General features: G+C 36.4%; 1 protein-coding gene across 3 annotated transcripts; it reads right to left on the bottom strand.

Moving 5' to 3' along the window:
* Positions 1-8: 8 nt before the first annotated feature.
* On the bottom strand, positions 9-11,337 carry LOC105837306 (NADP-dependent malic enzyme). Of its 3 annotated transcripts, none has more exons than XM_012681950.3 (8): positions 11,141-11,337; positions 7,698-7,854; positions 2,449-2,607; positions 1,956-2,318; positions 1,494-1,805; positions 1,035-1,403; positions 606-900; positions 9-491 (listed from the first exon to the last, which is right to left on the bottom strand). In XM_012681950.3, exons 1-8 carry the CDS (start codon positions 11,188-11,190, stop codon positions 376-378), a joined length of 1,821 nt encoding a protein of 606 aa, XP_012537404.2. In that variant the 5' UTR covers positions 11,191-11,337; the 3' UTR covers positions 9-375. The 3 variants fall into 3 exon arrangements, with proteins under 3 accessions (XP_012537404.2, XP_012537403.2, XP_036143570.1); XM_012681949.3 differs by lacking the exon at positions 11,141-11,337 and adding an exon at positions 9,665-9,814; XM_036287677.1 differs by lacking the exons at positions 7,698-7,854; positions 11,141-11,337 and adding an exon at positions 6,079-6,276.
* Positions 11,338-13,102: the final 1,765 nt, after the last annotated feature.

Below are 13,102 nucleotides of genomic sequence, written 5' to 3'. Positions count from 1 at the left end.
CAGTTCTTTGAAACCAGCGTTGATATTTATTTGTTCAACCAGCAAATCAATTCTTACATCGAGTTTATATACTTTATTTTTACTTCATATAATAATGATAATAATAATAATAATAATAATGGCTTCATATTAAAAACAAATTTATTTCTATAAATTGTTATAATTTTATATTGATCACGTTCGTACATACGCGGTGTTAGAAATAAAATAAGCCCGATCAACAGGCTTTCAAATAACGAGAAAAATTCGTTGCGCGAAGAATTCCCTCAAACATTATGTATATTATGCTTTTAACATTATGTATACCGTTACTTCTCCGTAATCCGAAATAATTGTGAATGAAATTAAGTCGTCGTCAAATTAATGAAAGTATTATTACAATTTCGGCCATGTGTAAGTTGGAGGTATCGATGACTTATAGCTTGGATCATATAGCTGCGCCTTGATAAAACTCTCGTAATCTGTTGGCTCGGGATAAACAGTCGCTAGGCCTGTGTATGGAAAGGGAAATATGAATAATTTATAATGTGTATTAGAATGCACGAGACACACCTCGTATATTCCTCGTCCCTTCTTAATGCATCTGCAATAATATTTGTACTTACAGTTTTCGTAGGCATATTTCATGATCGCAGTCGCTATACTCAGCGAACATTTCTGTATGTCGGCCAACGGCGGATAAAGATTTCCGCTGTCTAAGTCGGCTTGTGTTACCAAGTCGGAGAGAGCTGTTGCACCAATAAGGAAAGTTTCCTCGGGAATGATGCGCATACCAGCGCATATTGCGGCTAGTGCGATTCCAGGGAATATATAACTATTATTACCCTGACCAGGATAATAAGTTTTATTGTTGTACGTGACTGGTGGGAAAGGCGAGCCGCTCGCGAATATGCATCTTCCCTGTGTTCGATTCAAACGATGGTTAATTAAATTATTCAAGAAACGTCAGCAAAATTATTTGTAAAAAATTTTGGTGAAAGTAGAAAATTGTTTAAGAACGATTTATCGTTTGTATGTGTATATGTTTAGCTTACATCAGTAGCGACGTACGCTTCTTCAGCAGTGCATTCTGCTTTGCTCGTTGGATTGCTTAAAGCAAAAATGACAGGTCTATCATTGTTACGCGCCATTTCTCTTAGTACTTCTGTCGTGAAGGCACCCCTGATAGCAGCTGCGCCAATAATAACTGACGGTTTGGCGGTCTTAACAACGTCCAACAGAGTATCGATCGGATTATCTTCGCGAGCAAAGTGCAATTTATGCTCCGTCAGTCCGCCTTTTGGACGATTTTTCACTATCAGCCCTTTCGAGTCCACCATCCAAATTTTGCTCTTGGCTTCCTCCTCGCTCACCCCTTCCTTTTTCATTGTCATTACGCACAATGCCGCGATACCCAACGATGCCTGCAAATATTTATAATATTATAATTTACAAATCTTTATAATGCAATTGCGTTTCTGTTGACGATGTTAATTAAATGTTTTGATAGCAACCTCTCCGGCACCCTGAAATACAATTGTGTTCTCCGAGAGCTTTGTCTGCGTAACGCGGAGAGATGCTAGCAATCCGGCAACGGCGACGGAGGCAGTGCCCTGAATATCATCATTAAAGGTGCAATAATCGTTGCGATACATTTGAAGCAGCCTGAACGCGTTAAAATTCCCAAAGTCCTCGAACTGGATTAATGTATTCGCGCCATATCGCTTCACGGCGGCCTTCATGAACTCGTCTATAAATTCATCGTAGTCTTTCCCGGTGACGCGTTTGTGCCTGTGACCGATGTACAGGGGATCGTCCAATAAAGACTGCAAGAAGAACATAAAATATATATATATATAATATTCAAACTCACTATAGATATAAAATAAAATTAAAGGAGGAAATACCCCCTTATTTCCACGTTGTACAGGAAAGGAAAGCAGTCGTTTAATACGATGCGATATACTTTCGCGTACCTGGGTATTGGTGCCGATGTCGAGAGTGACAGGCAAACACTGGTGAGGCTTGATACCAGCTAATGCAGTGTACAATGACAATTTGCCTATGGGAATGCCCATGCCGTGGGCACCGAGGTCACCCAATCCCAATATTCTCTCGCCGTCCGTGACGACGATCGCGCGCACGTCATGTTCGGGCCAGTTTTTCAGGACGTCGTAGACGTGGCCTTTATCGTGTATGCTTATGAAGAGGCCGCGCGGCCTACGATAAACCAGACCGAATTTCTGACATGCCAGACCCACGGTCGGCGTGTACACCAACGGCATCAATTTACCTACATCTTCTGCCAACAAACGGTAGAAGAGCTTCTCGTTTCTATCCTATGGAATAAGACCCTAATGTGAGAATCAACGTGTATGAGAGAAGCGGGGCCTGAGATCAAGCGGGGACGGGGAGACCGATAAAACGTCTCCGATCAAGCGACGGCGATAACCGCCGTGTTTCATGTACCAGTAGGCCTATGAGATATATGTATTTCGAAAGATCGTCCGTGTAACGTTCCAAATTAAGACGGCAGAGTTCTAATTGCTCTTCTTGGGTTTTCACGGCTGCCGGTAGGAGACCATGTATACCTAGTATCTGCCTTTCCTCGATGGTGAATGCCATACCCTGAAACGTGATAATACATATCGGTTCAATACAGCGCTTAAGAAACAAAATCGGGAAAAAAGTGTAAAAAAGGAAAACAATTCTACGACTTCTGCATTTTATTTGTCAAAATGTATTTCAATTCAATATTTCCATTTTGCCTTTGAATTATTTCTACGAAAAACGTTAAATGTCGTACGGCATATCGTTACTTTCCATTGCAACATCGACTACTGGGAAGAAATTAATCAGTCAATCAGAGCAGCAGACTAGACTCTGACCTTTTATTAAAAAGACTTATAAATGCTGACTGCGCAATAGTCACTAGTGGGTGATCAGCTGATCGTCATTCCACCTCAATTTTTACAAACGTTGGCCAGTGTTGCACGAACGGTCATGTCGGGCGATCGTGATTTAGATTCATGATATATATGTATATACACGATATATGCCAAAATTTACCCGCAGGTCTTGTACTTTCAATGATCCACATTCGCCATCAAGGATAATGACATAATGATAATGCCCGCGGCGATGCAGTTGTGCCTAATTGAATCTTGGTATGGATGATGTCAGGCAGAAACGAGTTATCTAAAAGCGATTAGAAAAAGATCCCGATCGCGTTTAATTAACAACGTCAAATCGACAACACAAAATTTTGTATTTTTTTAGAGAGATGTTTTAAATGTCCAATTATAATCCCTTCGAAATACAGTAGGCTTAATCCGAAATATTTTAACAAATTAATACTTTCAGTGATAATCGCGTAACTTTTTAAAATAGAACATCTTTTGTATTCGATTAGATGATAGATATATAATAACATGTTATGATATACTGTTGGCATAGTGATATCAATGCACTTCACAAGGACACTGCCAATGCTTTTTTAAAGTGAAATGTTAGACTGTGCCAGGTAATTCTCGAATTATCATTCAGTTAAACGAACTGTTAATACATTATACAATTGTTCCATCATTAAAATTTAATGTATAAGGTCGCGTTTCGCTCGCTCACTGCTTTCACCGCCATTAGTAGAAACTTAAACAGAACAACACTTGTCTACTTATTAGCTCTGTTATGTATTATATTATTGAAAGTTATGTATTATATAATTACAAAGTAACAACAATTACGATAATTATCAAAACTGACACAAGAATTATATATAATATCATTAAAATTAAAAGTGAAAAGAATGAAATGCTAAATATAATACTTCTCTTGTTCTTTCACTGCAACCTTTCAAATTTATTACTAGTGTAATATCGATAAGCGAGATTAGTTGCAAAATCAATAGATATAATAATGCGGGATTACACGATAATGTAATGGATGTTCCTATAATTAATATAACGTCAATATTGAAAGAGAAATGCGAGACGACTTGTTATGTGACGTATGAACTGACTATCTCGATTAAGGTTGATGAACCGCATTGCCTTGCAATGAATTCATTTACCTTCAAACGCTGGAAAAGTATAATGACTTCTTGTGTATTATTCCCGCAAAGTGATAATCAAAAGCGGTCCAATCTGGTATTAATAATCGAACTGTCTGCAATATTTCCCTTGGCTAGGTCACTTTACACCCTCCGTGATTCCCTTCTATGTATTTAAAACATTACTATTAAACGATATAAGATATTCAATCTCTCTTCAATCGATTCAAAGTCGTTGTTTCTCTTAACGAAAATTTGATCATTAAAAACATGATTAGAATTTACTGCACTAATAAATTCTGTATATATTTTTTATTAAGAAATACAACTATTTTTATAAGTAAGAAACACAGAGGAAATAGTTGAATAAGAGCCATTCGCAATGTCATATTTTTTGTCTCGGAACTTTGTATTTTCATTAAAAAGAAGTGTTATCTTTCCGTAAAACCAAATGTTTCCGTAATATTTCCATAAAAAATAAGTATTATAACTTTTGTAAAACCAAATGTTTCCGCAGGTTATCTTTTGATAACAATGCATTGTCATATCGTGTTGTCGCGGTATGTAAATGTCGTACGATAACATATCTATTAGTAATTATATCCACGCTTACGTAACACGTCTCCTGATGATAAGAAATTTTATAAGACACAAAAGCATTTAATAATTAATTTGTCGCGATACGTAAGATATTTTTGTAATTCTGTTAATTTTCGTTGTAAAGTTATTTAACGATCTTATCAATTTTCGAATCCGATCTTTTTCTATCTCAAAATAAATGCTTGTCATACCAAAGCGAATTGTAAATGAATTTAATTTAATAAAAAGGTCAGGCGCTTACGAAGAATATTTTTCCACTGGATAGACTCGTCTCTGCCTTTTGATATGCATCCTGAAGCGATGATTAATCTTTATCTAAAGTTGTATGAACATTCTGTTCGAACAAGATTCTGAACAGAATACTGTTTTTATTTCTGAAATCTTCGAATGGATATGGAAATAAGATGTTTTTTTTTTTTTAATTTGATTCCAAATATAAATTTATTAAATGTAAAGTTTTCCACAATTCTTATATTTTTTAAAATTTTATAAGAGTAATTAACATAATCTAAACAGAAATCAACAACATTCCCATTTTTGAGAAAACAAGGTTTTTGTATTATTAAAAACAAGTATATATTTATAGAAGTTTTTACAAATTAAAATTTCTATAAATACATTTAAAATTTTTATCTTAATGTAATCACAGAATATCACAGTTTATTCAATGGAATCTAATCTTTGTGATATGCTTAGTTATATGAGTGATATATCCAGCTATGAGTAATGCGCTGACAAAGCTCTGCGTTTTCCTAGAATTTCATAATTAGCAAAGTAAACCTAATTATTTGTTTTTAAATCGCATTCGCGTTTGTATACAAACTTTAAATTTCCTATTTTCTTCATAGCTGAATTTGCAATTATTATACAATTCTTTACAATTGCGTTATTTGTAAGTCACGTTCTTTCTTTTTTAATTTTAAAAATTAAAAAATTTTTTAATTGTATCATCTTAGATTTAGAATTTAAAAAAGATAAAAAGACTTTGTTAAACTGATTAAAATTAATCGATGTTGGTTGAATAAATTATATAAAATTGAAACTTCCATTCGATGGACAATAGAATTAGAAAAAGATAAAAGGAATGAGCACTGAACTAATTGAAAAATCGACATTGATTGAATCAATCAGGTGACCATAAAAATTAAAAATCCATTTTATCTCAATGAACAATAGAATTAGAAAAAGATAAGAAGAATAAGCTAAAGTAGTTAAAATTAAACATTGATTCAATCGACTAAAATATTGAAAGTTTTTATTTCAACAGTAGTGACTCTCGAAAGTTATTAACAAGGGGAAAATATGTTTTAAGAGCGTTAAGATGACCGAAGGGAAAGTTAAGACGACAGTTTGGTAAAAGAAAGTTGAGATTTCGACGGGAGACTTGCAAGAGAGAAAGGCCGAGCGTGTAATGGGATTGTGCAAAACTGTGCGCAGGCAAGAACGTGTACCCTTCCATCTAGAGCGAGCAGAGCTTCGGGGATGCGCGTGGCTCGGTTTTGATCCGGAACGAGATTCCACCAATCGGTCTCCATTATCTCGTCGCACTATCACTCTGAACTTTTCCCTCGGGATTTTCGCGTCCCATGACAAACAACCGACCGTGGAAACGGTTGCTGGGGTTCTTGACTTCCCGTGACGGCGACCCTACGGCCTGTGAACGGATCGATAGGCACAGCCCTATTCTTGAATTCTTGAATATAAAGTGACTCGATCCGTGACCTACCGCAATCATTACGCGTGCCCGTTGCTTAACAAAATCAGACCGGTTGTTACGAAACGTTCGCGAATAATGTCTCGCGGATAATTTGTAAAGACATTTTGTAAAGGGGAAAAAAAAAAGAAAGTACGTGAATATTTTTTTTATATACATACATTTTTTTAATATTCTTGCGCTTGATTTTCTCAGGGAAGAATTTCGATCGACTTCAACCAATCTAAATCCCGTTTTTGCTTCGCATGCGAATGCGACGTCATGAAAAATGCTGAAATAGCTTTTTACAACCCGAAAGAATTTACCGATTAAAAATGCTTACGAAGCCGATGAATCGACACTTTCCTGAATTAAAGGTGGACAAGAATTTCTTACGTTGCGGTAACTTCAGGTGGAAAAGCAAGGGCCCTGTGTTAAAAAAGGATTGTGAAAAGATTCTGTTCTTTATCACGCGAGATACGCGAAAGGCTACTAAAGTGCTACTTTCAGTGAAGACCATCAAAGGGATTCGAAAACAAGATTGCGGGACTCCAGGGCCGTGTCAATCTGTGAAATGAGGCGCTCAACTACGCCGAGTTTCCGGATTGCGCAAGCGTGGAGGGCAATTATCGTGAGGAGTTTCGCGAAGTCATCCTAACATTCTGCTGTTGCATTCTCGAGTTGCAATCCGAATTGTCGCACGCAGCAGATTCTTAGGTTTCGCTTCGCAAAATGTTTGCGTACTTTTGTCCGATAAAAATTATCAGCTCATCGATTTGTGAATTGATAATTGGCAGTTTGACTCATAGCTTCGTAACAGTTGTACTAATAATATTTACTTTAAAGCAAACATTAATCTTACGCTTCATCGACTAAACATTTCGCCTTCTTTATTTTTACAGGGTAACGAGAAGATTTTCATCATCGCGGCCGTTAAACGTACAGTTCTCCGAACCAGATCTGAGCGATCTGTGAAAGCGTTTCTCTTTTTATTCCGATAATTTTACACGATAATTATCCATTAGCTGTAAAGCACTATCTCGCAAGTCCCACATGACACGCGTACGTTTCGCTTCTATGACATGGAAATGTGCGCGTCCGCTTGTTAACGATAACAAAATTTCTAAAGTTGAACGGAACTTCGCTCACAATTATAATACCTCCTCCATGATGTTTCATCATCATCATTTTTCTCAGCGAAGTAATTTCCGCGTTGTTGAGTCAAGCTTAAGTTATGCGGACCCGTAAACGGCCGTTGCGTATTCGGCGTATATGTACATCGTCGCCGAGTGACGATTACGTCGTGATCTCATGCGCGACATGACCGCGAATGTGACAAGTGCAACGCGTATCGATAGTCCACGCGCAACAGCCTACCTTGTTCAGCTGCGGGTCCCTTATGTGGTCGAGGCCACGTATAAGTCCGGCGCACAAAGCGTCGCCGCTTCCTCGTTGGCCCAGCTGATCGCGCTCCAAGCTCGACATGGTTGACGTTTTGCTCTTGCTACAGTCGGGCTGGCTACTGCTCTGGGTCCTGCGAACGAATGCCACTTGTCTGAGCGGTCTTTGCGCAAACGCACGGCAAGGTGGTAGGACAGGGAGGCCTCGCCGCGATAGCGAGGTGACGTGACGTTGACGTGCGCGCACAACGACGAAATCAAAAGGGGTAGAATAATGAAACACCGCCTCTACCTGCCGAAGGCGATAACCTTCATCGGTCTTTTGACTTTGAGCGCATTTTTCACTCGCTATTGGATTATTACGTAATAATTGCTACATTGGGACAAAACTTAGTTTTGTGTAATATACCTACGTTACAACAATGGGAAACATTTTGTATTTTTGTTAAAATTAGTCTTTGTTAAATTTTTGTGTTGAATTTTTAACGGATACAAATGTTAATTTTACGTAATGTGATTATGCTATTTAAATATTTTATTTTATGCTAAATTGATATTCAACATTTCTTTAAAAAAATTACGTAAAAACAATGTAATTTTTAAACACACTGAAAAAAGAATCTTGTTGAATTAATTGAAAGTTTGATAGGTTCAATCAGATTCTGGTTTGTTCTACGATGAAAGTTATCAAGCAATGTGTAGTTGTAATTAATTGTATCATAATCATGATTATATTATATAAACATAATTTATTTAGACGTTATTTCTCTTTTTTGCAAAATTGTATTCTTATCAGTATCTTTAATATAATATATATTATGTAATTATATAATATAATACACAATTTAAATTTTATGATCGTGATATGTGTATCGTAATACATAATTTATGTGCTATAAACACAATTAATAAATATCGAGTTTTTTTAACGTAAATCTTGTTGAAAAAATTTATACTTTTACAAAATTTAGAAATATTTATCTGTATTGGCTATATTGGATATAGATTTGTCTCTTGAAGGTACAAATCTTATTAAATACGCACCTGCAAAGAGGCACGGCTCGGCGCACGCGCACTTATCATTTAATCACGCGTTGTATTGTGGAATAACAAATATCATGCTTTATTTATCGTTAGAAAAACATGCAAATGATTGCATACGTCAATATTGAAATTTTAGAAAATCATTATCATCATGACGGGAACAAAGTTCGACGAGAGTTCGACCGATTGATGACGCCGGGGTCGATTTCCCGTGCTCTTCTTTGCCTTGACTAGATCAAAGTTTAAAGTTTACGACCAGCCGTCGTGACTGTGCACTATACTTTCTCATTAAGGGGTATTTACATACCATATACGCGTAATATATATATAGACGTAATTATATATGTAGTTGTACAGATAATAATCGTACACTGAAAAAAAACAACAATATATTCAATAAGATATGTTATTGCGGGCTGCCAACTACAGATATACTCAATACAATAATATATGCTATTGCAGTATCAACATTGTACTTGCATTAATAGCAAATATTATTGTATTGAGTATTTTATGTTGCTGGCAGCCCGCAATCACGTATGTTATTGGCTATATTACTTGTTTTTTCTGTGTATGATTGTAGACGAGAATAACTATGGAAGAGACCAATTAAGAAATATGAACAAACAAAAAAGAGAAGAATTTTTCCTCCTTCACGAGTTTCCATCCTTCAACAAGGCTTGATTTATTCGTCGTAAATTACGTTGCACGTAATCACTATTTTTAAACGACGTTAATTTGCACGTATTCGTATTGCGTAGTAAGAAAGAATATTCCTCGCGGTTTTTTCCTGACTCGAAGTAAAAACAAAATCCAATAAAACGGAAACGACGATGCATGGTGTTTCAGATGTCTCGGAAGAATTTAACGAAATTTATAACGCGGCACACTTGATTTTACCTGCTCTTCGACAGGTGATGCTGACTGCAGATTTCAGGTTCGAGATCGCGGGTAGCATAACGCAAACCGCTTGATTGACGGAGAAAACTCGTCAAGTGACAGCCGAGCGGCGTGAGGAGCTGCTTCATAGACATGCTTTATGTAGACTAAATCAATTGCGACTGTCTTATCTCCGTACGACGCGGGGAAAGACGTCCCTCGCACACATGTATGTATGTACTACACACAGGTCGATGTTTACAGTCCGTTCTTGTAGAATTGTAGATTGTTTTAAGTATTTGAAAGATGTTATGAATTAATCGCACAGCTGTATTAGCATCTAAAGAGTTAGAAGAAAAGCTCTTAAGCATGGACTGTCAATACCAACTTATAATCTCTAAATCGAAATCGGTGTATTGCTCACTGAAATAATCTTCACTTCAATCAACAATACATGAGCTGATTTCCAGATAGAACACAGAAATCATAATGATGTTACAATGATATAATTGATTGATGACATTATAATCATGTCATGAGAGCAACTTTTATATACTTATAAGTGACAAATAAAACCATAATGACATCATCGTGATGTTGTGATCCTGTGTTCTATCCGAGTAATAATAAGAGTGTCCCCGTCTTAATTGGAATCACTGAAAAACAATATAGTCATTGATGATCATAGAGTTACAGGTGCAACAAAGAAATATTTCCTTGGCTCAGATTTAGAGAGTATCGCGCATTCGCCGAGGTAAATCGCGAAAATGGAAAACCGGCCGATTTTAACACAGAAGAAGAACCGTGTGTTTCGGTGCCGACCGTGCGCAAATTGTTTAGCCTTGCGCAAAATTATCAGCGCGAATGTATAATGCAACCAATGAGACGCGATAACGCAAATGCTAATTGCCGCGCTGGCCTTTAACTCGTTTAGTCACTAGCGTGACTGCAGTCACACGATATCCGCGCGGTATCTTTAGCCAATGCAAAATTTGGACGTTTATCGTGCGAAAGCTGTCACGAGATACAGATGGTCAGATATTGATGAGGAAATGTTAAAAAATAGAATACTTCTTCACCTTCGATACCGGGGCAAAAAACGCGATATGAATGGGGTCGCGTAAATATGTATAACTTTTCCGACGCGTAGCTATAATTTTTTTCCCGAACGTTCCCAAATGATGCAATCCCTCGAGTTACTCAAAAACTAATTACCAAGTAAGATTGAGGATTTGAAATTCTTAGAAAAAAAATTTGTTTATATCTGCACAGGAAGTTATATAGATATTTTACGAGTTGGCTCAATAATAATTGAAAAGGTATATTATGTTCCGTGCGTTGTTGCAATATTTTGTACCCCAGAATGCTTATTTCTAAACCCTATACTCTCTTTCTTCAATAATGCACAGTCAAAACCCGACGTATTATTAAGAGAGAGAGAGAAGGAGAGCAAATTCGTGCAATTAAGATAAATATAAACAGAAAAGGAGCACTTACATCCTGTCGTTTCGTCGCATATTATTGTCTCTGGAGTTTGCGTTGCCCATCGTGACGAATGTCGATCGAGAGACACTTAAGCGATTTTAGCTGGGGATTTAGTTAATCGAGGTCTTTCGATCCGTATCTCGTATCGTTATCGCGAACAATTCATTACTCTCGTGCTAGCTATAGGCTATAGAAGAGCACGCAGTAATTTGCTGCAGTTGCCGCACCGACGTGATAAAGAAAGCGAGATTGGTTTTTTTTTTTCCTATGAAGAAGAAATGCACACGAGCCGCCTTCTCGCACGCCGATGAAATCGGCTGGTTCGATCACGAGCAGATCACGAGCATGACTAGTGGATTACAGTCGAATTCTCAAGGAGGAAAACGTGGTGCTCACTCGTGCCGCAGCCTTCATACTAGTTATCTAGATTCTCCCGTCTTTCAAGGAGAAAATCGGGCGAAAGAAGCGTGAACTTTGGAGGGGGGAACTGACGTTTCCTCCGTGTATCTGACATTTGCAAAGAAACTCCTTTTAACGATCGTCGCGATTTAATTAAACCGGCGTCGTCGACGACGATGTTGCGATCGTTTCTTTGATGAGTAACAAAAATTGCGTACTTACGTGGAAATTTTTCGTGCGAAATTCTTCGTGCTACGCGCAGAGAGGGACGGCTTCACGCGACTAGAAAAGATTTCTTGTAAAAAAAGTTCGGTTGCGCCACATCGACCGCCGTCGTGTTATCTTTACCTAAAAAAATAGAGATTTCTCGCTCGAGACTTCCAAAACGCGAACAAGCTCTTTCTAACAGCCATTCGTCGACAGCGTGTTCTATCGAGTCTTCCGTCCTGAATATCGTTATCCAATCGATAATCGCATTTTGTGACAGTCCAGTAGATACACCGTGTCGGAAAGAGGTCAAATTTTTATAATTTTATTATAATGCGTATAATATACAAATCTTTTTGAACAGTAGAGCAAACGTTTCGAAAGGTATGAATAATGAATTCTACATTTGTCTTTGCGTTATAAAAACGAACATTGCGTTATTTTCATGATTCGAAGCGTGTCCCAGAGTTCTTACATGCTGCAAATTACTCTTCAATTTGAAAAACTTGATATATTGAAGCATTTGGTTTATCTGAAATTTAATAGAATTCAAATAATATTTTTTTTATTAAAAGTATAATTAATTTCGGATGCTATATAAATAATTATCATCATTCGCTACCAAAATCAATATTAAAAGTACATGTAAACAATAGTCGTTATAAATCCTTACATGTAAAAGAAGTGCGAATACCGATATCTTCGTTGCGAGTTTTCTCCCGTTGTTCTAATTGTTCCTTAATAGCGAAGTGAACGTATGGTGAAAGTTATCACATATTACGACAATACAGACCCTGAGGAGGAGAGAGCGAAACAATCGTATTCCTCTTTTCGCGCACAAAATTACAAATTATAATTCGTATTATAATAATTTTGTACAAATTAAAGAAATGTATACAATTAATTCAAATCAAAATTTTTCGGATTTACATATGTTAATTAAAATGTAATGAAGTATTTTTAATAATGTTGCAGACCTCAAGAGTTTGAGAAAAACTCTTTAAAAAATAATGTATTTTTTAGTAAGTTTATGTAAGATTTATAGATACACTGAGAAAAAAATTTCTTTAAATACATTTAAGAAACTCGGTTTCTTATTACAAATAAATATTTTTTTACAACAACAAAACAATGTATGCTAGCAAATAAATATTTTATTCTTTTAAGTAAATCGTTTCGTACATTTTTTATTTTGTTCCTCTAAGTAATGATTTAATGACATCAATAGTATCATTATTAAACTGAAATAAATCATTTCTTTGTAATAAGAAAACCGAGTTTCTTAAATGTATTTAAAGAAATTTTTTTCTCAGTGTATTAAACAATTGTGAAAATATTACACTGGATGATCTATAAATTTGTTATGAT

This window comes from Monomorium pharaonis, chromosome 5 (assembly GCF_013373865.1).
Source record: "Monomorium pharaonis isolate MP-MQ-018 chromosome 5, ASM1337386v2, whole genome shotgun sequence".
Taxonomy (NCBI): Eukaryota; Metazoa; Arthropoda; class Insecta; order Hymenoptera; family Formicidae; genus Monomorium; species Monomorium pharaonis.
The sequence above is the reverse complement of the archived record's forward strand: the minus strand, read 5'-3'. Positions and strand labels throughout refer to the sequence as shown.